General features: G+C 35.5%; 1 protein-coding gene across 1 annotated transcript; it reads left to right on the forward strand.

The window, feature by feature from the left end:
- The first annotated feature begins 531 nt into the window (after nt 1-531).
- Nucleotides 532-21,805, forward strand: LOC109827649 (GDT1-like protein 1, chloroplastic). Its single transcript, XM_020394661.1, has 12 exons — nt 532-929; nt 4,375-4,680; nt 5,843-5,896; nt 7,034-7,095; nt 10,447-10,515; nt 10,646-10,697; nt 10,872-10,946; nt 19,248-19,377; nt 19,459-19,529; nt 19,984-20,031; nt 20,817-20,918; nt 21,416-21,805. Exons 1-11 carry the CDS (start codon nt 702-704, stop codon nt 20,886-20,888), a joined length of 1,167 nt encoding a protein of 388 aa, XP_020250250.1. The 5' UTR covers nt 532-701; the 3' UTR covers nt 20,889-20,918; nt 21,416-21,805.
- The last annotated feature ends 316 nt before the right edge of the window (nt 21,806-22,121 follow it).

Raw genomic sequence — 22,121 nt, forward strand, 5'->3', positions numbered from 1 at the left:
GGGATTTTGTTTTCAAGAGATTTCCATTTCTCATGTTTGTTTTGTTTTTAATTTTCGAGAAATGAACCGCCACGTAGGATGCCACCTCAAACTTTCAAGAAATGTGTTTTCACACCAAATTGGGCTGAAAACACTTGGAAATGTCCCATCTAAGAATTATTAATTAGTAAAAGCACTGTTGGAATAGTGCAGAATAATAAAACATAATATTTAATCCCCCCATTTCTCATTTCCTATTTCTTGTTCTCAAACAAACAAAAGAAATAGAAAACTGGACACTGTTACTATGGAGGCTTTTTTTGTCTGTTTGTGTGACTTGGCATTGAAATGTAGAGTTTTCTTTGCGAAACAAACCAAAAAAAAGAAATCTAAGAAATGTGTTTGAAATGTATTAAAATCATTTCAAGGATGAGTTTTCCATTTCCGATTTTTTTTTGGAAATACCCAAACAGGCCCTAAAAGGAAAAGTTGGTGAATTGATAGCTTAGAGAGCTAACTTATTTTTTTCGCTTTTGTTTTTCCCCTCCCGATTTACGTTTGAGGCTTTGAGCCAGTGATTGAGCCTAACCGGATAACGCGAATTCCTTCGCGTGTCCCGTGCCTCTCTCAGGCCTCTCAGCCCTCCATTCATTCTTCTGCCAAATTTAGAAGAAGAAGAAGAAGAAGAGAGAGGTGAGAGAGAGAGAGAGAGACTGGTGGCCATGTCTTCTACTCTCTTCTTCCAACCACTCTCACTCTCCTCTTCCAAGAGTCCCTCAGTCTCCACCGCGAAACACTTCTTCTTCTCTTCTGCTCCCAAATCTCTGCTCTCGTTGCCTCACAAACCGACCAAGGTTTTCCCACCGTCGTCATCGTCAGCACCAGCGGAGGTGGGGGTGGATGAGACTTCTCCGGCCGTGGATCGAGAGGACGTGTTTGATGTCGTGAAGGTGAAACTTTTTTCAAATCAAAACCGTAAAGCCCTCTAATTTCTAAATCGATAGCGCCTTAGTCTGCAGTACGTTCAGCCAGAAAACTAAGAAATAAGCTGCATTCGTGTAAAATTCGGCTTATTTTCCCTTTCATGCCCCAGAGTTTCATCCTTTTTTAGCTTTAATACTCTGAAGTTCTAGTTTGACAATTTGATACCCCCAAAGGTTTCCAAATCGAAGTTAATTGATGCCCCGAAGCCCTATTTTGTTCCTCACTTACCCAATGCAGGGGCAAAAAAAAATTGTAAGACAGTTTGTTTCTCATTCACTTTGGTACATTAATATTCTTGAACAAATTAAAGGCCAAACTTCTTTGGAGTTTGGGGTATGGAGTTGTTAAAATGGAACTTCAAGGTGTCTAAATTAGTAAGGGATGAAACTTTGGGGTATTAAAGTGCAAATAACACATCAAAGTTCTACTTACCGCCCAGCATTTTAACCAGATTAATCACTAAGAAAAAGATACGTTTTGAGTAAAAGGAAATGGCTTCAATTGTTCAAAACATTATATTTAGTACACCTGGGCACATTGTAAGGTCAATTTTCTCAACACAAAATTTCAATATGAAAACCAAGTACATCTTCAAGCCAGTGGGGTCAGTGGCCGAGCCAACAATATATAATAGTGGTGTCACGATATATAGAAAAACGATATAATTAAATTTTCTCTCTCATTCATCTTTAGTGATATTGAAAAAAAGGGAGTAATTGACGATTGAGGTCAGTATAGGTAGTGGATATTGGAGAGGATCCGAATCCCATTCAAAATAGCACAAGATACACCCTATTCGATATATAGATTACAAAGTTGTAGTTCATCCACTTTGTTTGCCTTTTTTTAATAGAAAACTGAAGCTAGTTCTTCAGCATACGGTATCCAACTGAACTTTAAAATTAATTGGATTATCTCACTTAGAATCGAGTCTTGTGCTCATGGTTTTAAATATCGGCCGCTAATCCGATATTATCGCCGAGTTATCGGATTTGGGAGCTTTCCGCTAGGATAAGTAGGATTTTTAATAGGTTATCGTTTTTATGGGTTTATCGGCGAGTTATCGGCGATAAAGGCACTTATCGGCCGATGCGATAAAGGCACTTATCAGCCGATAAGAGAAGCTAAAAATATCGGCTTTATTGGCGTGAGTTTTTAGTTGAATTGTTGGGTAATGGGCTGTTACTTAGTGAGTTCTTAAACCTGACCCGACCCGCTTTTGACAATAAAATGAAGTTCATAACTTCAAGTTCAGTCATAATCCTTTGTGAATCTCTCCTCTTTGTGCGGCTGTTCTCCGAGCCTCCGAGCCTTTCCAAACTCCATCGAGCTCAAGATCTTTGTTCCCCTCTAACTCCGTTGACCTCGTCGCTCGCCTCCTCGACCTTGAAGCTCACGTCTGCTAACGTCGCTCGCCTCCCCGACCTCAATGCTCACCTCCGCCGACGTCGTTCGCCTCCCCGACCTCAAAGCTCACCTGCGCTGATGTTTATATTTCATTAAGTATGGTTAGATTACATTTTTGGTTATTATATTATATATACACCATCCAACATATCACTCTGATAAATACTACTTATCCCCGATTTCCGCTATCCGATAAGAATTTTGACCGTTCGGAGGTCACTCTGTTATTTTAAATAGCGCCACTTTGTAATTAAGTCATAAGACAAAGTAGTTTTTTTTTTGCAAATTTAACTATTACTGTATTACATGGTGTCAATTTGCAGTCATGAGAGTGGTATCACTTGACACCACTCTAGTCCATATACCTCTGCCCCTGAATTGAGTTGATATGCAATTATCATGTGAAGCTTGTTTGAGGTGGTTGTACATGTACTCTACTCTTGCAATTGTTTTAGATATCCAACAATTTATCCATTGTCATCCATGTTATTATTGTGTTTTTATTATAATTGATAAGTTTTTTTAGTGAAACATGGTTGCAAGTGTCAGATTGAATTCCACAAAAGTGTAAATGTGCAGCAAACAGAGCATATGCACATATAAACCGGCAAACATAAACACTCTGTGAAGCTAGAAAATACCAATTTGGTGGTGGGTGACCCATGTTGCCACAAGTGATGTTACAAGAAAAGGGAGCATAGTTCTGTCATGAGGATTAAACCTCAAATCCTATTAAAAAAACCAGGTGTTAATTCTGTTGACACGTTGGGATAAAGCTTTAGGGTAGTAGTACTAGTTCTTGGTAACAGTGTCACATCTCGGTAATGAACTATAATAAAAAACAAGCAATGACTCCTTTATTGCAAATTTTTGGGTTGGCTACATGAATCATTTTTTGGTTGTAAAGCGCCATATCCTTGTTAAATTAAGAACTAAGATATCCGCTTTAGTTGCCTCTGCACATGTTTGTTATGCCTTCCTCTAATTCTTGTCATGAATTCACTATTATCCTATGATTCCTAATTGGTCCAGCGGTTGGTTTCCATTTGACATGGCCAATATGGCTTGGTAATTTGTAGGAGATAAAAATTGACCATATAACTTAGCTACTTGATATGTTTCAAGATATTTATAATTTGTTTCCCATTTGTAATCTTTTTCATCTAAACTATTTCACTAACGCATGATTCAACTGTCAATTTTGATTACTTTTCTGCATACAAAATGTGAGCCCTATCCTGTTATTTTAAACTTGAGTCAAATAACCATGCTGAGATCAATCTTCCTCTCCTTTATGTTACAGTCTTGAGTTGCGATAGCAGGGTCATGGACACATCATGCAAAGTTTTTTAAAATGTTGGATGCAGGGACTAGGCACATGACATAGCTGCATTTCTGTATGTATTTGTATAGATAAACACATCCATAGTGATACTACCATCTAACTAAAGTTGAAAGAAAAAACTTCGTAACTTAACTCCATAGATTTTAACCAGGTAACAAAGGAAATAAAGAAATATGAAAAATGCCATCTAATACATTATCTAATACAAGGTGATGGTGCCCGTCACGTGTCTGTGAGGTGTTTCATTTTCATTAAAATAGTACATCACTACATAGAACTGTTCCTTTTGATTCTCTAGTTGTAATATATGCCTTAACTTTTATCACAAATACAGTCATGTCAATGCACCCTGAGATGCTATGGTAATTGCCACATTCATCATGTCATCTTAAAGTCACTTGGGTTTTTGTTTTAAGTGCATTAGTAGTTTACTATCTATATTGTGCAATTAACTAATTTATGCATGTACTTGAATTATCCATTGTTTTCATTGGTAGTGCTTCTAGTTCGTGCTGAAAGCTATTGAAAACATTATGCATTATGATTGATCTCTTTTTATGTCTGTTTGAACATGTAACTGGAAATATTCTGGCACTCTATCCACCAGGTCATAGTCTAGCACTTTCTCTGATACTCTAATAGTTTTCATTTGCTTGTAGGACCCCTGGTACCTTGCTAAGAATGGCATGAGGAGAATGTTGGGATCAGCTACATCCAATTACCATCTAATAGATGACTCCTCAAAACTTTTGAATTTCCTGACAGGAAATTGTACTCCTGATTGCCTCAAGAATAAGGGAGCTCTGCTCTCTCATTTATATAATGGGATTAAAGTGACTCTTCTCATAGGGTTGCTAACTTTTCAAGGCTCTCAGGAGGCTGTCGCAGATACAGAATTATCTGGTAGAATGCAGTCCCTTTCTTATTTCGGAGATCTGGGTGACATTAATACAGGTTTTGCTTCAGTTAGGAAAGCTTCCTTTTGACTCCTATGTTACTGTAACTTTGACCAACACATTATTATCTTTTTCTTATCCTCTAGTGAGGAATATTCCTACTTTAATTCATGAAATTTGGTTTCAATATTCTATCTTGCATCCATCACTTGGATGAAATTAGTTAACATAACTTCTGGATATTAATTTTTCTCATTCATGTGCCATTTAAGTGCCTTTCTAAGTTAGAAAGCAGTTATTGCTTTGATTCCACACAATTGATATTTTGTGCTCATAGACATTAGTCATATTGCATGGAGATAGTATGCACAATAAACTTCTCCAAAATCGAAATATTGCAAAAGACTACATGTTTTTATTTTATGAGCATAAGTATGTTTAACATATACATATATATGTTTGGATTTGTATGTCCACATGAAGGAAACCACCAAAATTTAGGTAGTGGACAAAGAGTTGAATATTTTATTACTGCAATAAAAATCATCTTATTGTTCAAGGTGTTTTCTGGAAAATAAAAGACAACATTAGGCCTGAAAATGACACATATGGGAACACTTGTCGGTGATGGATGTCCACAGAAAAAATTGGTAGATACAATTGCATACTATAGATAAAAGTTGTTGAAGCTTCAAACTCACAACAGATGATAATTGTGAGCCTGGCTTAACGCTCAAGGAATAATAACTGTGATAGTGCACAAGCATATATTATTTGTGCTATGGAATTAAATTAGCCAAACCAATCCATAACTGCGTATTTCCATGGACTGCAAATCTGAAAGTAGAAAATTCGAGCTTTCTTGCATTTGTTCAACTTTGAGAGACAGCCAACAGTTTCTTTATAATTCTATTATCGATCTGTGTTGCTGTAGTTTACTAATTTAATAAACAAGTTAAGTAGAAGGTCTCCAAATTCTCGAATTCTTTTTTCATTCTTCATTTGTTTATTTTATTTCTTTGAGAAAATTAACATGATTTAACCCAGAAAAACTTGAAGATAACTTGTATGGTATAATTGGAAAAAGACTGATATTTGAATCCTGCTAAAATTATAGTTGATAACTTGCCTTCTGTAATGTGATTTGTTTCCCTTGTAAAGTGACTGTTGCATGTATCTTTCAATTCATCAATCCTCATTTACTCAACTGCCATTTATCTTGATTTTGCAGGCTTTCTTGTTAATATTTTTCTCTGAACTAGGGGACAAAACATTTTTCATTGCAGTGAGTTTGTCTGTCTTTTTCTTATTTAGAGTCCTTAATTGCATTGTTTATTAGTATAAACTTTAAAGCTTATGGTAAATACTGTATATGCACTTGACTGAGACTTCTCAAGCAATTATTTGACTGAATGATGTTATAGGCCCATAGTCATGCAATGATGCTCCCAAATAGCAAAAGATTATTCTCATGATGTTGATTCTGTTTTTTCCCCTTGTATATGCACCATTGCTATAATTATCCTTCTAAGGTCATGGGCATGTTTGTATCATGGTTCTTCCTCTTAAAGATTGCAGCATAAAAAATCTGAAAACATGGATATTACTTTCTTCATTTGTTGTGTTCAGGCCTTTTATGTGCACATGCATGTAGGATTTTCTGTGAACAAATTCTTTGTCAGCGTCAAATCCTTCTAATGCAAGTTTGGTTTTTTAGTCAAACTTAGATGTGGGGAGGAAATCATTGAGTGATCAGACCCTCAACAAGGTTAATTGGGGAAGTATTTCATCATAAATGTAATGAAAGCTACAACTGTGACTAGGGATATAAAACAAAAATTGATCGGTAATAACTAAGAATTGAGGTCCCTCTTCACCTGCTTTCCTTGTTTAGCTGCAATCCCCTCTTATTTTTTTTCAAGAATATGTAGCTACATATGTTCTATAAGTCAACATATATTCCCCCTCCATGAATCAAGCTCAATAGCTTGTGTACTTTCTTACTGATGTGCTTTGTATCAGGCAGGGAGAGTAAACACAAGATTTTCTCTATCTGACACAGTAAGATTGTATTACTTACTGGAACTGTTAAATCATAATATTTTATAAAATTTAATCTAGTATCAAGTTACGAAAACATGCTCTTGTAGTGAATGGGTCTACAACATAGACAGATTAAAAATAATGTGAATGAAGATTAGATGCTTATTTAGAAATTTGTCACTGTACGTGTTTCCTTATTTCTCAACGTACATGAGTCTACATTTATTGAAAAATGATTCCTCTTAAGGCATTCAGAAAGCAACTTTTATAGCCATTCGTCTTTCAATTTGTTCAACTAGAAACTAGATGCTAATTTAGTCTTATAGAATTGGTTTATATAAAAAGACAACAAGTCTGCTGTTTTTAATGTTTTGAGCAGGCACTTTTAGCTGCAAGAAACTCTGGTGCTATTGTTTTCATTGGCACATTTGGTGCTCTTGCGTAAGTACATAAATTCATGGCATCTTGATTTTCTTTCATGTATAAGCCTTTTTACTAGTTTTCTCGAGTATATTACTTTCATGTAGTTTTTAGGTTCTAGTTATTGTCATTCATTTACTCTTGCTTCTCTGGAAGGGCTATATTTCCTTGACAGTGTAGTACTCACACTATCAATGTTAAATGGCACATAATATTTGCTGTCCAAATGAATATATCTCATAAGTGTTATTTCATATTTCCTTGACGGGAATAGAAAAGACACAATTTTGGTGATTGCAGAAAATGAATGACTAGCTATCTGAGTTTGCACTGATACAACTGCAGAAATTGTGTTGCAATAATAATACTGAAGTTCTTTGCAAAACTTACTTTTGGATGACGCCTAGCTATTCTTTTGTCTGAGTTATGTCCTCTTCCCACACACGCATACACCCCCTTCCCACACATGTACAACCCGCCCTTCACCGCCCCCCCACCCCCCCACCCAAAAAAGAAAAAGAAAAAGAAAAAAGAACAGAAAACTACACATATACACACACAAACCAATACACACATATGTAATAACGTTTGCTGTGTTTCCCCTTCATATTTCCACTAGATGCTATAATGCTGTTACTCGGCTTAATATCCTTCAACAGGCCAGTACATCAATATACCATCACAGTTACATAAAGCCACAAGGAAGTATTCTAGTGGCAAGCTGAAGCAAAAACTGGAGATGGGGTTTTAAAGAAAACCAAACTATTAGCTTTATTAAAAGCGAATTGATATGAATGCCTAGTTGCTTGGGAAGCTTTTCAGTAGTCAATTATTGCATATTTGCTTCTCTCACTTATTGATGTGTCAGTCATATTATGCATAAGCATACTTGGTAAGCTGTTTCAGTAGTCAATTAATGCATAAGTGCTTCTCTTAATGTCCCCTTCTCATTTTAAACTAGAGTTTTTCTCATATTACGCAATTATGCTCTATCCTATTTTATAATAGGCCTCCAAATCTTCATGATTGTAATTTACTCCCACAAATCCATTAGGTTGTTTGAAATAACAGTCCCATTTTGTAATTTACTCCCCCCAAATTCATAAACATGTGTTAAATAACACCCTCATTGTTAGCAATCTAATGTATTTTGAGGTGTAAATTACAAATATGAAGGTTTGAGAGCCTAATATTAAAAAAAGATAGAATTTAGGTGTAATATGAGACAAACTTCTAAACAATCACAAATTAGATTAACTTCACATCTTCTATAAAGCCGGTCATTTGACAACAAGAGTTAGTCATAAATTTTCTAAAGAAGTAAATGTAATAGTCTTTAAATCTTTTGTAATTCCCATATGTGTGTGTGTGTGTGTGTGTGTGCGCGTATATGCGCATGCAACAATCCATTCAATATGCATCAGAGATGAGTGATCTGGGGAAGATTAGAGTCAAAGCATATTTAGCTTATAAGCCACTTTGAATATTTGCCAAGTGGCTTTTCTTTAGCCGGAACTTCTCCCGGGTGGACCTGAGGATTTTATTGATTACAAAAAGCATCCAATGGGGAGTATTCCCTAACAAAAAAAGATGGCAATAATGAAACAAGGGATACTCTCCCCTTACAAAGATCGATAGATGAAAACTACTCCCCCCCTTTCCTAATAGAAGGTTATTGTTGAGCGTCCATAAGTGCACATCCTTTTATTTCGGCAGGTAGGTCATTGGTAGCATGCATTCTAAAATCAATTCCAGATTCATAAGATAATTTTGCAAGAGCCACCACACATTTATTAGCTCCTGTAACAATTGTTGTAAATAACAATGTGTTCCCTAAGATGTTTAATGGTTTACACAATAGGGATAATTCTCCAAGGGCAAAAAATAGTATCATTCAAGGCCCCAAAAACCATCTTAGAATCAATTTCAAGTTGGATAAAAAGTTAACCTTTTTCAATGCAAATCAAAACACCAATAAGCATAGCCTGTGCCTCTGCAAAAAGATTGTCGCCACCATTAATCACATCACCATAAGCAATAATCATCTTACCTGAATGATCGCAACTAATCCCACCAGCTGTAGCTCTTCTTTGAGATCTTTTGACTCATCAATCTGAATTATGCTTGATGTAAGAAGCCTCTGGTCGAATCCAAGAAACCAGATGAAAATTTTGTGTTTGGACCTTTGAACAGATTGGAATTCCCAGTAACTGAAAAAACATCTTAGCACTAAGATCCAAATTTCCAACCGGTTGATAAATAGAGAAATATCAATGAGCCAAACTTTAATCTTGTTGATGATGTAAAACACTGAAGAGAATTTTGGCTTGTATTCCACCCAAAAAATAAAGCCATAGCTAATTTTTTGGTGGTTTACAAGCCACAATGTTTGACCAAGTGAAAGGTCACATATATACCCCTCATCATTTCACATAATTCCAAGTCATGTGCTTTTTATGGATTATAAGCCATGTACATTGTGATCATTGTAACAACAATGATGGATTATAATCCATCCATTTGCCAAACACTCTGCTATTGGAAATGGATTATAGTCCACTAAGTTTACCAAACACTATAGATTATAATCCTTAGTTGCCAAACATGCTCTTAGCATAATGAAAAAGCAGTAAGATGAATGATACTACAATGGATGAATGATACTACAATGTACACCACCGCTAATGGGTTCACTGGGTCTAAGAGAAGTAGGATGGATGCAGGTATGATATGGCATTGATATTCTGAACCACTGAACTTGCATTGAATCAGCGAAAAGATTAGAAGGCTGTTAGTATCACTTAAGACATGACCACTGATAGAGATGGAAAAAGAAGAATTCATCTTCCTGGTATCAAATTTTGCTAGACAACTACATATTTTTATATATAATCTTATCTTATGCTTTTTGGTGGACAATCTGAATCTGTTAACCATATCAGTAAACCTGGTTGATGATGTACTTAAATCCAAAATCTACAGTTTAAATGTAAAGATCACCAAAAAAATAAAAAAATAAAGCCAATTAAAGCCTTTCCGATGAATTTCTTTGTTTTTCTATAATTTACAGTAGTCATAATTCGTAAACAGTCCGGTAGTTAAGCTAAGTAAGAGAATAATTTGATGTGCTGGTATGTTACGTTTCAGTAACAATGGACTGAATATGACTTGAAGTGCAATTCATATTTACCAATTGAAATTTCGTAGTTTTCTCGGTAAAGAAATACAATTTTGTGAAATAAATGCATAATAAGTGGTACACCATAGGATTTCATAGATGATCCATGTAGTTACAACCTGTTTTTAGGTTTTACCTCTTTTTTAGCATGTTAAGTATCTACATAATAATATTTTTTTTCTTTACAAAAACAGGGCAATGACTATTGTGTCTGTTGTTCTTGGTCGTACTTTTCACTATGTTGATGGTATTCTTCCGTTCAGGTAGTTGAACTCCATTTTAATTGTTTAATTTACCTTCTTTCATAGCAGTATCAGCTTTTTGCTCAGTTCTCTTCATTGAGTTTCTATTCACCTTATTAATTCAAATTTCCTCTAATGTCACATAACGCAGATTAGGTGGGTCTGACTTACCAATTGATGATATTGCGGCAGTTTGTCTTTTGGTAATTTTCATCAGTTATTTAATCATCATGAGTACTGCAAGACAAAAGTATGAGTTTCAGATGACAGTGCATGCATATACGTGTAACATTTTCTACATTTTGGCATGCAATTGCATAATTCTCATAAATAATCATGATAGCATCAGCAGAATTGGTGATATCTAATAATTTCAGGTTTATTTTGGAGTTACAACACTAATGGAAGCATCTTCAGGTGATGGACTAAAAATAGATGAAGAACAAAAGGAGGTTGGTGTCTTTTTCTTCGCAAATTAGCAGTTTGCATCACACCCCAAATTCAGATTTTTTTTAATATCAAATCCCAATTCAGAGCATGAGTTGAAATTTATACAATATAAACAACCAACTCTTTTATAATTTTTGTTAGAATAGCTGAGTAGTTTATTTCTTGTTTACGAATTTCTTGTACCCAAAGTTTACTTGTACCCCAAATCTCCTTGTAGCCCAAGCTTCCTTTCCGCCATTTAAAGAGGTGAGACATCCATAATTAAATAATCTCTTAGTTTAGCCTCTCTACATGGTATCAGAGCCTATAGGATCCTAGAGAACTTTTCCCATCTTTCTAGATCTGGAGGCCGTTGGGGGTTTTGCATGGCCTTCATGCTCCCCTCGACAGCTTCAATAACAACTTCAACAACTTCAGCTTCAACATCTTTTGCTTAGCAACCTCATTCAAAAACCCTTCCCTTGAAAAACCCTAATATTTTTATTAAAAATATTGTTCACCATGGTACTTTTATTGATGAACAGTAACATGGAACTGTTCATCATAACATTGCCACTTTCATCATCTTCTAGTTGATTCTAATATTGTTTCTCCTGGCTTACCCGTTTAGGATTGCTATTGTCTTATCTGCCTAGGGTTCCTACTGATTGATCCGCCTAGGGTTTCTTTTGTTAACCCACTTAGGGTATCTTCTAGCTAACCTGTCTAGAGTTTCTTCTGGCTGTAACTACACTTTTCTAATTGCTGAAGTCTTCAAGTGTTCCGTGCAAAAATGACATTATCAAAACTGTTGTAACTAGGTGTTTTATTCCCATTTGTAACAAGCTGGACATATATAATATATATGCTCTAGCCTAAGGGGAGTGCTAGAATAGCTAGATTATGTCCTGTTTACCAATTTACTTCATCTTGTTTTCTTGGTTTACTTGTACTCCAATTCTCCTTGTGACCCTGGTTTGCTTTCCTCTATTTAAAGAGGTGAGACATCCATAATATAATTATCAATTGCTTTTTTGTCTCTACATTTTTATTTCACATATATTTTACATGATTGATTCCTCTTTTTGACACTTTATTTACAAGGCAAATTACACTTATTCTTTGCTGTAGTTCTCTCTAGGCTTCCATTTGATCTGAAAAGTTGGATTAATAAAGAATAAGCTACACTAGCGCAGTGAGATTACCAACATATGGTGTATATAAAAAGTATTCGGCGCAAAAACATTTAAACTCAATTAATAGAGACATGGTGACATTGCATGAAATGCAATCTCCTCAATACCGGTTGTCGATGTCACTTTATGTTTCTGTCGACGATAAATCAATAACAATAGTAATAAAAATTTGAGTCCTCAAGCATGGCATAATGAGGATATATACCGATCAATCAATCAATAAAATTAATTAACTCTGATGCTTCCTTTTCAGTGCTACCAATCAATATGAGTTGTACTAATGTTGTATGTAATATGATGTATATGCAAAGTGATAGCACAATGATGCATTGTAGAGATTTGACCAACATGTATTGTTCAAAAAAAAAAAACATTACTTTGAACCTTGCAGAACTGGATGTAAACAAGACTAAGAATTTATTGCCTTGTGAAAGCAACAAAATTTTGTTGGCATGATAAAGTTAGTTAAATAAAAAAACAAGCGTGGACCTTTCTTGTTCATAAGAATAATAGCTTATGAAAGAATATCTAAGATATAGTTTTAAGGATGGGAATCTCACTTCCAAGGGTCTGCGAGCACATCCTTTGTCCAGCTTAAATTTTTTTAACTTGGTCTTTTGTGGCATACCTCTCATTAATGCGTAGACTCCTATCTATGCTTGTGGCCTTCACTTGATTTTTACCTCCAAAGTAGTAAGTTCTCATCTATTTGGATAGAATCATAGAACTTATCTCCAGTGGATATGTATCCACTTCTATGGACACGCATGAGTCGGTTTTGACATTCTTATCTTAGTTATCCCATACCAATGTTTTATAGTCACTACTATTATTATTGTTAATGTAGTATATCAAGTGATATGCATGGTAATTATTTAACAATTGTAAGTTTGGCATACTACCTCATATCATTTTGGTACTTACGCCATTCTACAAGTATCTCTCATTAGAATTCAAAAGGCAACTCCTTAAAACAAAATAATCCTCAGCTCCTAATACTAGGAATACTATCTCACTCATGATATTAGTATAGAAGATTAGATTGAGTCACAATCTTCAAGTTATTTATGATTATTATCATGCAAAGTAAAATAACATGCTATTGGTGAAGAATAATTACGTGTAGTGTCACAGTTTCAACAAAATGATAGTTATATTTCATTGTTTCTTAGAGCTTTATCACCACATAATCCACATGAAAACTTGGGTACTTAGTTAAGGATGTCAATTATGACATGCAGAAAGTCTATATTAGTTTTTTTTGTTTTTTTTTTCATTTTTCATATGTTTCATCACAAATTTGGAGAAGTACGCTGGAAGAGACTAATAGTATCTCTAACTATTGTTTTCTAAAATTATTTTATATTGTTAGAAACTTGGGAAGTCTGGATTCTTAGAGGGTGGAAGAGAATAATTTTGAATGTTCCATTGTATAAGTATGTGAGAATACTCCTGCTGGGGTTGATTTACCTTATCACTATTTAGGCCTAACCGCTTATCCACATCTGTATCTTGTTGCTGAGGTGCATGTCCTATATATGTATTTGTATCCTGTTGGGAGTCAGATAGCTCCACATGTACTAAATGTCTGTCTACTTGTTTGTCATCTCTCTTTGCTCATTCTAGTCCAACTTCTTCCAACATGGAGTTCTCATCAAATAACACATCTTTATTGTGAAACAATGTTTTGCCTTTTGAATTCCAAAGCTTAACTCTCTTTGGGAACCTAGTGAGAAAACACCCTTTGAATCTAAGTATTCCCACTCTTCAACAGTTATCTCTTCTTGTTTCTTCACTTTCCCTTTCTATACCTTAAGGGGCTGTTTGTTTCACCAATAAACAATAATAGGATTAGGAATCCGGTTTTTTATGCATTCCTACCTATTCCATAAAAAATTTATAGATAAGTTTGTAGTTTTATGGAATCCCATTTTTTGGCAGTCTATGTTTGTTTCACCCCATGGAAAAATAGAATCCCACTTTTATAGAAACCCTCCAATTCCTAATATCTTGTTTGGTTCCGAAATGCCTTTTTTCTGGGATCAACACTATAGTAACGACTAGTTCAATATTCAAATCAAATACATTGTAGCAACGGCTATTTCCAACATTTGACTCAATATTCAAACACGAAACACTGTAGCAACAACTAATTCCAAGAACTTTGAGGCTATAAATTTAACATGAGGCCTTAACTTTGCCAATACGTTCTCCATTCTTACCAAAAATTATCATTGTTTGCGAGTTGCCTCCCAGACATCAATATGATATCAGAAGAATGCTCCCAAAATTATGAAGTTTTCTAATCTGCATATCTTCGCAAATCCTCTTTTATTGCGACTGCAATCTCCGAACACCGATGAAAGTGTGCAAGAATGGTAAAAATAAAGGAAGATTATTGGGGGTGCACAAATTTTCCAAATAAAGAATGTAATTTTTTTGAATGGGGCTGATGCAAGGTTTTAAATGTCGGATGTCGGGTTCATGTCGGATGGCTGAAATTCATATCGGATAGCGGAAATCGGGGATATATCGGGGGACATTGACTAAATATCAGATTGTCATATCGGGTAGTGCACATATGTATAATATTATGTCCTAAATATAATCTAAACATTCATAAATTCAATATAAGCATACTTTATAAATTCTATAGACTAAACATATAAAAAGGTAAATAATATTTTATAAATTCTATAGACTAAACATATAAAAAGGTAAATAATATATGGATTTGGGTTCATAAATTCTTTCTATCGGGTTCATAAGAAACGGATTTGGGTTCATAAATTCTTTCTATCGGGTTCATAAGAAACCCTTAAACATGAGAACAGGTCAAACGTGTTTGGGTATTTATCACTAGACCCAAACCGGATAACAAAAAACAGAACTTAAAAAAAAGTACTATATCGGCCGATTTTTCAAAACTAAAAAATAGGCCGATATGCCCGATATGACCCTGATATTTTTGATTTTACCCTAAAATCCGACATATAAGTTAAAAACTGACATGTCGTGTCGGTCAAGCCCTCAAACCGATATGTCGTCCGACATGTCGAACATGTCGTCCGACATTTAAAACCTTGGGCTGATGAAAGAAGAGAAATAAGCAACATTGGAAGCCAATATGTCAAAAAAATAGGTACGGAGATAAATATATTTTGCAATCGAAGAGGATGAAGAAAGAACTGAGACTTGTTCAAAATCAACTATTAGCTTGGAAAATATCAGCAATTTTATTAACAATTTTCTGTATTATTTTAATTATTATAAACTATATGTCATATACTTGTAATTGCAAAAACTATTGATGTTTTAATGAAAACTATTCTTGGAATTAAGTATGAAATGTAGTTGATATTGTATGGCTCAGGAATAGGTTTATTACAGATTGCATTCTAAGGACATATTGTCTCGCCTAGACATGTCAATTCTATGTAGGTTGCAATCTCATCAACTTTTGCCTCATCTGAATATAATAAACACCGTAAGCTAGATTGCATTCTCAGTAAATGCTAATCATCATCATTGCCAAATATCATCTGTAAGTTACCCTAAAACAAGGCAAAAACAAACTCGTGCTTAACAATTGTACTCAACAAACCCAAGTAAAGCTCTTGCAAATGCATAAAATTCCTGCAATATAGCTAAAAAACAAAAAGGCAGGGAGCTACACAAGCTCCAATACAATTGTGTTCAACAAACCCCAAGTTCATGTTAAAAGAACAGCCGAAACCCCACAAAGGCAAAACCAAAAAACAGGGAGCTACACAAGCTCCAGGCTCCAAGCTCCAAGCTCCAAGCTCCAAAGAACAGCCACAACCTCACAAAGATAGGGAGCTACACAAGCTCCAAACAACAAGCACGAAGAAATGAATCTTAAAAAAAATTGGTTGGGTTCCGGGCGGGATTTAACCTTCGCGACTTAGTGCGGGAAATTACTGAGATCAAGAAGCAAACAAGCCAACTAAAATCAAGCCAACAAACCCACCGAACGATTACCACAAGGCCAACAACAGGACCGAAAACCAGCCCGTTGATCCGAGAAGCGGATCACCAACAAATCGACCCAAAACCCACATAAGCCAAGGGAGCGTCGACGACGGCTAATTCTGAGGAAGCATCAACAAAACGCATCGCAAAACCAGAAATTCAGGAAAGGGATCATAAACAAACCGTCAGAATCCACTAAGCACGAACTGCAGTCGAACAACGGCTAGTTTGAGCAGGGAGTCACTGCCACTAGCCACGAGTTTGACAAAATCGAAGGCCCACGGGAGAAGAGGAGCGAAGAGGAGTGATATGAGGCGGGAGAAGAACACCGATTCCACACACGGCCAGAGGGTTTTCGAAGACGAAGGAATCAGAAAACCCCAAAGAGGTGAAGACGATGGGGATGTCAGAAATCTCACCCAAATCCGATCGGGAGAAGAGGATGTGGGAATCTCAGAAAAAACCCTATTTAGGGTACTTTACAGATTTCAAAATCTGTAAAAAAAGTCTGAAACAAACCCCAGATTAGGATTCATTTGGAATTCGTTTATTACGAAATTGCTACTGTCAAAACCAAATACCAATCCTTTTTTATAAAATTGGTGAAACAAACAGCTCCTAAGTAAACCTCTTTCCTCAAAAAGCATTTTAACCCTTTTTTCCACAAAGAAAAGTTGCCCTTCCATTTAACTTCTCCACCATGTACATCATTGTTGTTATTATTGTCTTTGTTGCAATTGATTGAAATTCTATCCTCTCCTCAAACAAACCTTAAGCCTGAAGGAATCTAGGACTTGACTAGTCGTTAGCTGTGATGTCACTGTCAAGATTGTTTAAAGCGCTTGGCGGCCTAGGCATTGGATCTGATGCTTAGAGCCTAGTCGGGAACTAGAAGGTTTTTCTATTTGTTATTTTTTAATTAGAATAATTGATAGTAAATGCCAACGTTATAGAAAACTTAGGTATCGACAGGCGTGCATGCAGATTTTTTCTGCTTTTAAGTGGTTCTGGAGAAGGTTTTGTTAAAGGTTGGAGGAAGTGTTCATAGTTAGAGGTTGGATGAGATTGGAAGACGTGGAGGTTGCAACAAAGGTAATCACGATCAATGCCTAAATGACACAGTTCATGTTAGTAGACCATACTCCTCCAGGTGCTTCCAAAATCTAGGTGGCAGCCTAGGCACTAAGCACTAGGTGGGCGACCTAGGTATCACCGAGGCGCCTATGCCTAGGCGGAGGCTTTTTAAAACAATTCCAATTGTTGTGATTCTAGAGCTTAGTGTGGATCATTTTGTGATGAACACGAAGAAAGATAAATAATCAAACTGAATAGCAAAGATATCAAACACGAGAATTTTGCGTGGTTTAGAGATGTGTTGTGTCCACGGGAGAATGGAGATAATCTATTTTAAAGAAAAGTACAAATCACCCTTTTTGTGCAAATCATCAGAGTACTCTCCTGTTTTCTTGATGTTTTCTTTTATCAATTTTTTTTTTAATTTCTTGAAGGATTTAACCATCACAAAGTTTCCCAAATTGCCTCTAACAACATCCAACGTAACACATAAAGCAAAATTTGGAAACATTGACCGAACATGACCAAACTGGGTTGAGTTCATTGGTTGCGAGTCAAAAACTTCACTTGCTTTTTGTAAGTTGCATGGACACGGTACATGTACATGTACCGGTGTGGGTACGAGAAGCGACAAGTTTGTAAAAAGTTGGGTATGGGCACACAACTATAAAAGATCAATAATATTTTTTCGTTCATATTTACGTGAATCAAAACATTTTTATATCTCTTTTATTATGTACATTATAAATTAGAAAACCACTCATTTTTAACAAGATACCAAAACTTTAATATTATAGGTTAGTGTTCCCATCCAACAAGTTTCAGGAAGTGAACAAGAAGTGTAGGATAAGTGTCTGAGAAGTGTATAACTAGTGTTTTAACGTAAAACATGTTATATAATTGAGTGCATGTTTGAATAAACATATGAGTTTATTCAAGGATTGTCAAGGGTTGTCAACGTCTGCTACGTGTATGATACATGATAGTAGTGTCCAAGGAGTTTTCGGTACATGTCGGTGTCTAGTATGTGTCAGGTATGAGTACAACATCATGATAGGAGTACCCAGGTAACATAGCTTGTTGTTTAGCTTAATAGAGAACTCGACCAAACTCAGTGGAGTCTAGCCAGTCATTCTCACACTGACCTTGACTGAACTCGGTCTTAAGCCTTCCATCTGATGCTGGATTGCTTCTCAACTTGACCAAGTTCAGTTCAATCCGTTCAACAAATGGAACACAACTAAGTTTAAATTAAGTCAGTTTCCTTGTTAGCACTATAGACGGCCTGGTGCGCTTTCTGCTACTCATCAGGAAATGTCAATTTCCCATTTGGAAAGAAATGCGCATATTGGAGCTTCCTATTTCGTAACAGTAAATAGTAGGGATGAATATGGCCCAAACAAGTAACTAATAACCAAAATGTTAAAAGCCTCTTATACACTTCGTAGTTTGTAAAATAACATTTATATTAAATTTCGAGTAAGGATTCTATTAGAATACCTCATAGAAAGGGGTGACGTATACCATTCACGGGCAGTTTGAGGGTTAGTTTGGTAATTGTGACTATCCCCTCAATGGTGTGATTCACCCCACTCCGATATGGTGGAGTGGTTCTGATAGGATCCCTACTGTTAAATTTCAATGGAGCATTTAAGATCATATTTACTGAGATGGAACTAGATTATTTCTAGTATACCTATTATATTTCATATTTGAAAAGACTAAGAATGTGAGAAAGTGCCCTAATCAGTGAAAGGGTATGCTATATCTGTACTAGAGGATTTCAAATTTGTTTCCTGTTTTGAACGCAGTACAGAAGCATTCTCATAGAAGTCAGAAAGGAGCTGTGAGAAAAAGAAATTTTGCAGGTTTAAGATAAACTTATATTTGGAGCTATTGCATCAAGGATATCTTATATGCCTTGTTTCTTGTCTCTCATTATTTATTTCTGTCTGCACTTTTCTTCTTGTAAATGTGCTAGTGACGTTTGTATCTAGAGTATTTAAAAGACCTAATTTATCTCTGTAATAACCTGAATCATGAAATGCTTTGATATTTCAGGCAGAACTGGCAGTTTCAGAATTATCAGCAAATGGTGCAGGAATCATGTCTGCTGCCAGTACAGTAATAAGTACTTTCCTGCTGGTCTTTGTTGCTGAATGGGGTGATAAATCCTTTTTCTCTACGATAGGTGATTGTTATAAATAATTTAGCTTCTTCATTGAGCGATTAACTTAATTTAGTAAGTGATATCGACCTCACTCTTTTATAGCGCTTGCTGCTGCCTCTTCCCCGCTTGGCGTCATTAGTGGAGCATTGGCTGGTCATGGTCTTGCAACTTTGGTAGAATTTCGAACTTGACATAATCAGATCTACACACTATTTTATGTTTCTTGTACTCACTTGCCAGTTACAGCACATAACTACCATTAACACGCTTTTGCAACTGTATTTACAAAGTAGAACTATCAAATCCTGTAATGTCTCAGATAAATCTTGTTTCAGTTTTTTGTCCTTATGAAGTGTCATGTTCACCTATTTTCAGAACTTTCATCACCTTGCTGATGTCTTCTGTGTGTGCAATGTGCATCAGCCCATGTGCACTTCTATGTGTATATTTATGGCAGACATTTTACAGCTTGTGGTATACCCTTAGGGTCATCCCACTAATGTTTGTATAGTTGTATATATTCTTACCTTCATGAAGAACTATATAATCTTTCTTTTCTTCCCTTTTACTGTTTTTTCATGAAATATCCTGACTGCAGAAACTTACATTGCCCTTAAATATTTGTAGCTTGCAGTTATTGGAGGTTCTTTGATGGGAACATTTTTTTCAGAGAAGGTAACTATTTCTTTGATTTCATTTTTAAGTTAATAAAAATACTTTTGTTCAGAAAAGGTTCGAAAAAGAAAGAAAGAAACAAATATAGGCGATGAAGGACAAATAGCGCAAACTCCTTTCAGTATCCACTTTAAATTATGTATTGGGGATTGATTAGTTCAAAATTTTCGTTTATAAATATCAGATATGCCAGTAAGTCTTTCTTTCTCATATGAAAATGAAGGTACATGAATCATGAATCAGACACCTACAGGATATGCAGACATCAAATGATTTTTTTTTCTTAAGAACTGTGTGTGAAAATATTACCTGTATTCTTTCTACAGATGTGGATGCATGTCCATCATTCCTGTTTCAATTATGTCTTGCCTACCATAGCTTCATTATCATAAATTTCCAATACGCTTCACTATTATCCACCTTAAAAAAGATTTTAGGTGGCATACAGTTCTCATTTCTATGCTGTGATTATTTTCAAATCTTAAGTCCTCATATTCTTTGAATGTCCTGGCATACCATGTTACCTGATTTATTTTTGAGGTTAAGAAAATCTGATTCTTTCCAGTAGCAGAGCTTTCTTTTGTCACTTTGATGTACTAAGTTCAAGAATCCATATAAATTTGATTGCCTTTTCAAATCTGTGGCTAGATTTCTCATAAAGCTACGCCATCTATAAGAAAAGAGAGTAACATACTTTCTCCTAATAACTTTCTGAAATTTACGTTATTAAGTTCAAGGTTATTTCCCCTTTTTTTTCCTTTAAACTTTTTATACTGTTTATGCAGGTTATCGCGTACATAGGAGGGGTTCTCTTTCTTGTCTTTGCTGTAGTAACGTTAATTGAGACTGTGAGCTAGACCAAGCTCAAAATAGTTTGTTATTAGCAGGTAAAACCTCATGAACATGTATTCGAGTATTTTATTTAGGATTAATTGCAGCACCCCTTATCCTATAGGGTTTTAGACACACTTAGTATAGCTGAAGTTTTTTTATTAATACATAGACCTCTGATGTGTAAATGGGTTTTATCTCTCTTTTTAATTTGTACCCATATTCTAGGGGTGTATGTTCAGCAGCTACAAGAGAATAGGGGCTCTTTCTGCAGCACAATATTATGTGCTCTCTCAGAAGGGCACTGATGTCATGTAATACTCATGTGATGGGTGCAGATAATGAGGAGATACTTCTGTTTTAGAATCATGGGGTCAAAGTGCTAAGAAAAAAAATTGATGAAGGATAAATAAGTGACTAACCTCCTGAAGTCCAGGAGATGCATTTGAAATTATGATCCGATAACACACAATTGATAGACGTGTCAACTGGTATTTTTAGAAGGATCGTCATTTTGAACCAGGTTTCTGAAATTTACACTTTCTTCCTACAGATTGCTTGTTTGTCCTTGTGTAAACATGGATGCTGATTAAAGGAAGACGCCAATCTTTTCCGCCATTGATTAAGGAACTAGAGTGTCATCAGTTGCTGATACATGTCAGCAAATGCTCTTTGGGGAGCCATTTTCATCAAGTTTGCCTGATTTCTGGAAGAAGACTAGTTTGAATCACCCTTTACATCTCCGCTGTTTGCTTAATCATTGTTTGAAGGCCGTCAAGTTGTTTATTTGTAAAATGACATCAATGTCAGAACTATGTGATAAACAATTGGCTTTTGTCCTAATTTCAGTCTAAAAATACTCGTGAGTTAGAAGGGGCAATGTATTTCATTTTTACAGGTAATTAATGCTAATGGTCCAGAAGCTGTCTTGAGTCTTGAATTATGTAATACGGCTGTCTTTTAGTATCTAAAATGATCATTCTGAATCGCAAAGCTCTGAATTGCAAACAGTTCGAAAAAAAAATCTTCCACAACTACTGTGAAGTTTTACGTCAGAAGATTAATCTAATTACGATTATTTTTGTTTTGAAAGAGGAAACTTATTTGAATGTCTTAGCAGAACGATGCTCAACGACATAGGAGTACGTTAGAATATAAATCTATAACCCTTAATTCTCACTATTTGAGTTTTGGTGTAATGGTTAGGGATTTTGACAGAATATAAGCCTTTTGTTCTAGTTATATATATACCAATAGAA

The sequence above is a fragment of the Asparagus officinalis genome, unplaced genomic scaffold (genome assembly GCF_001876935.1).
Source record: "Asparagus officinalis unplaced genomic scaffold, Aspof.V1 AsparagusV1_Un336, whole genome shotgun sequence".
Lineage (NCBI taxonomy): Eukaryota > Viridiplantae > Streptophyta > Magnoliopsida > Asparagales > Asparagaceae > Asparagus > Asparagus officinalis.

Bases quoted from the DNA above. Each gene is read 5' to 3' on its own strand.
- LOC109827649 (XM_020394661.1), top strand. From the start codon at position 702: ATGTCTTCTACTCTCTTCTTCCAACCACTCTCACTCTCCTCTTCCAAG. The intron at 5,897-7,033 runs GTGAGTTTGTCT...TGTTTTGAGCAG, and splicing joins ACAAAACATTTTTCATTGCA to GCACTTTTAGCTGCAAGAAA. The intron at 7,096-10,446 runs GTAAGTACATAA...TTACAAAAACAG, and splicing joins GGCACATTTGGTGCTCTTGC to GGCAATGACTATTGTGTCTG.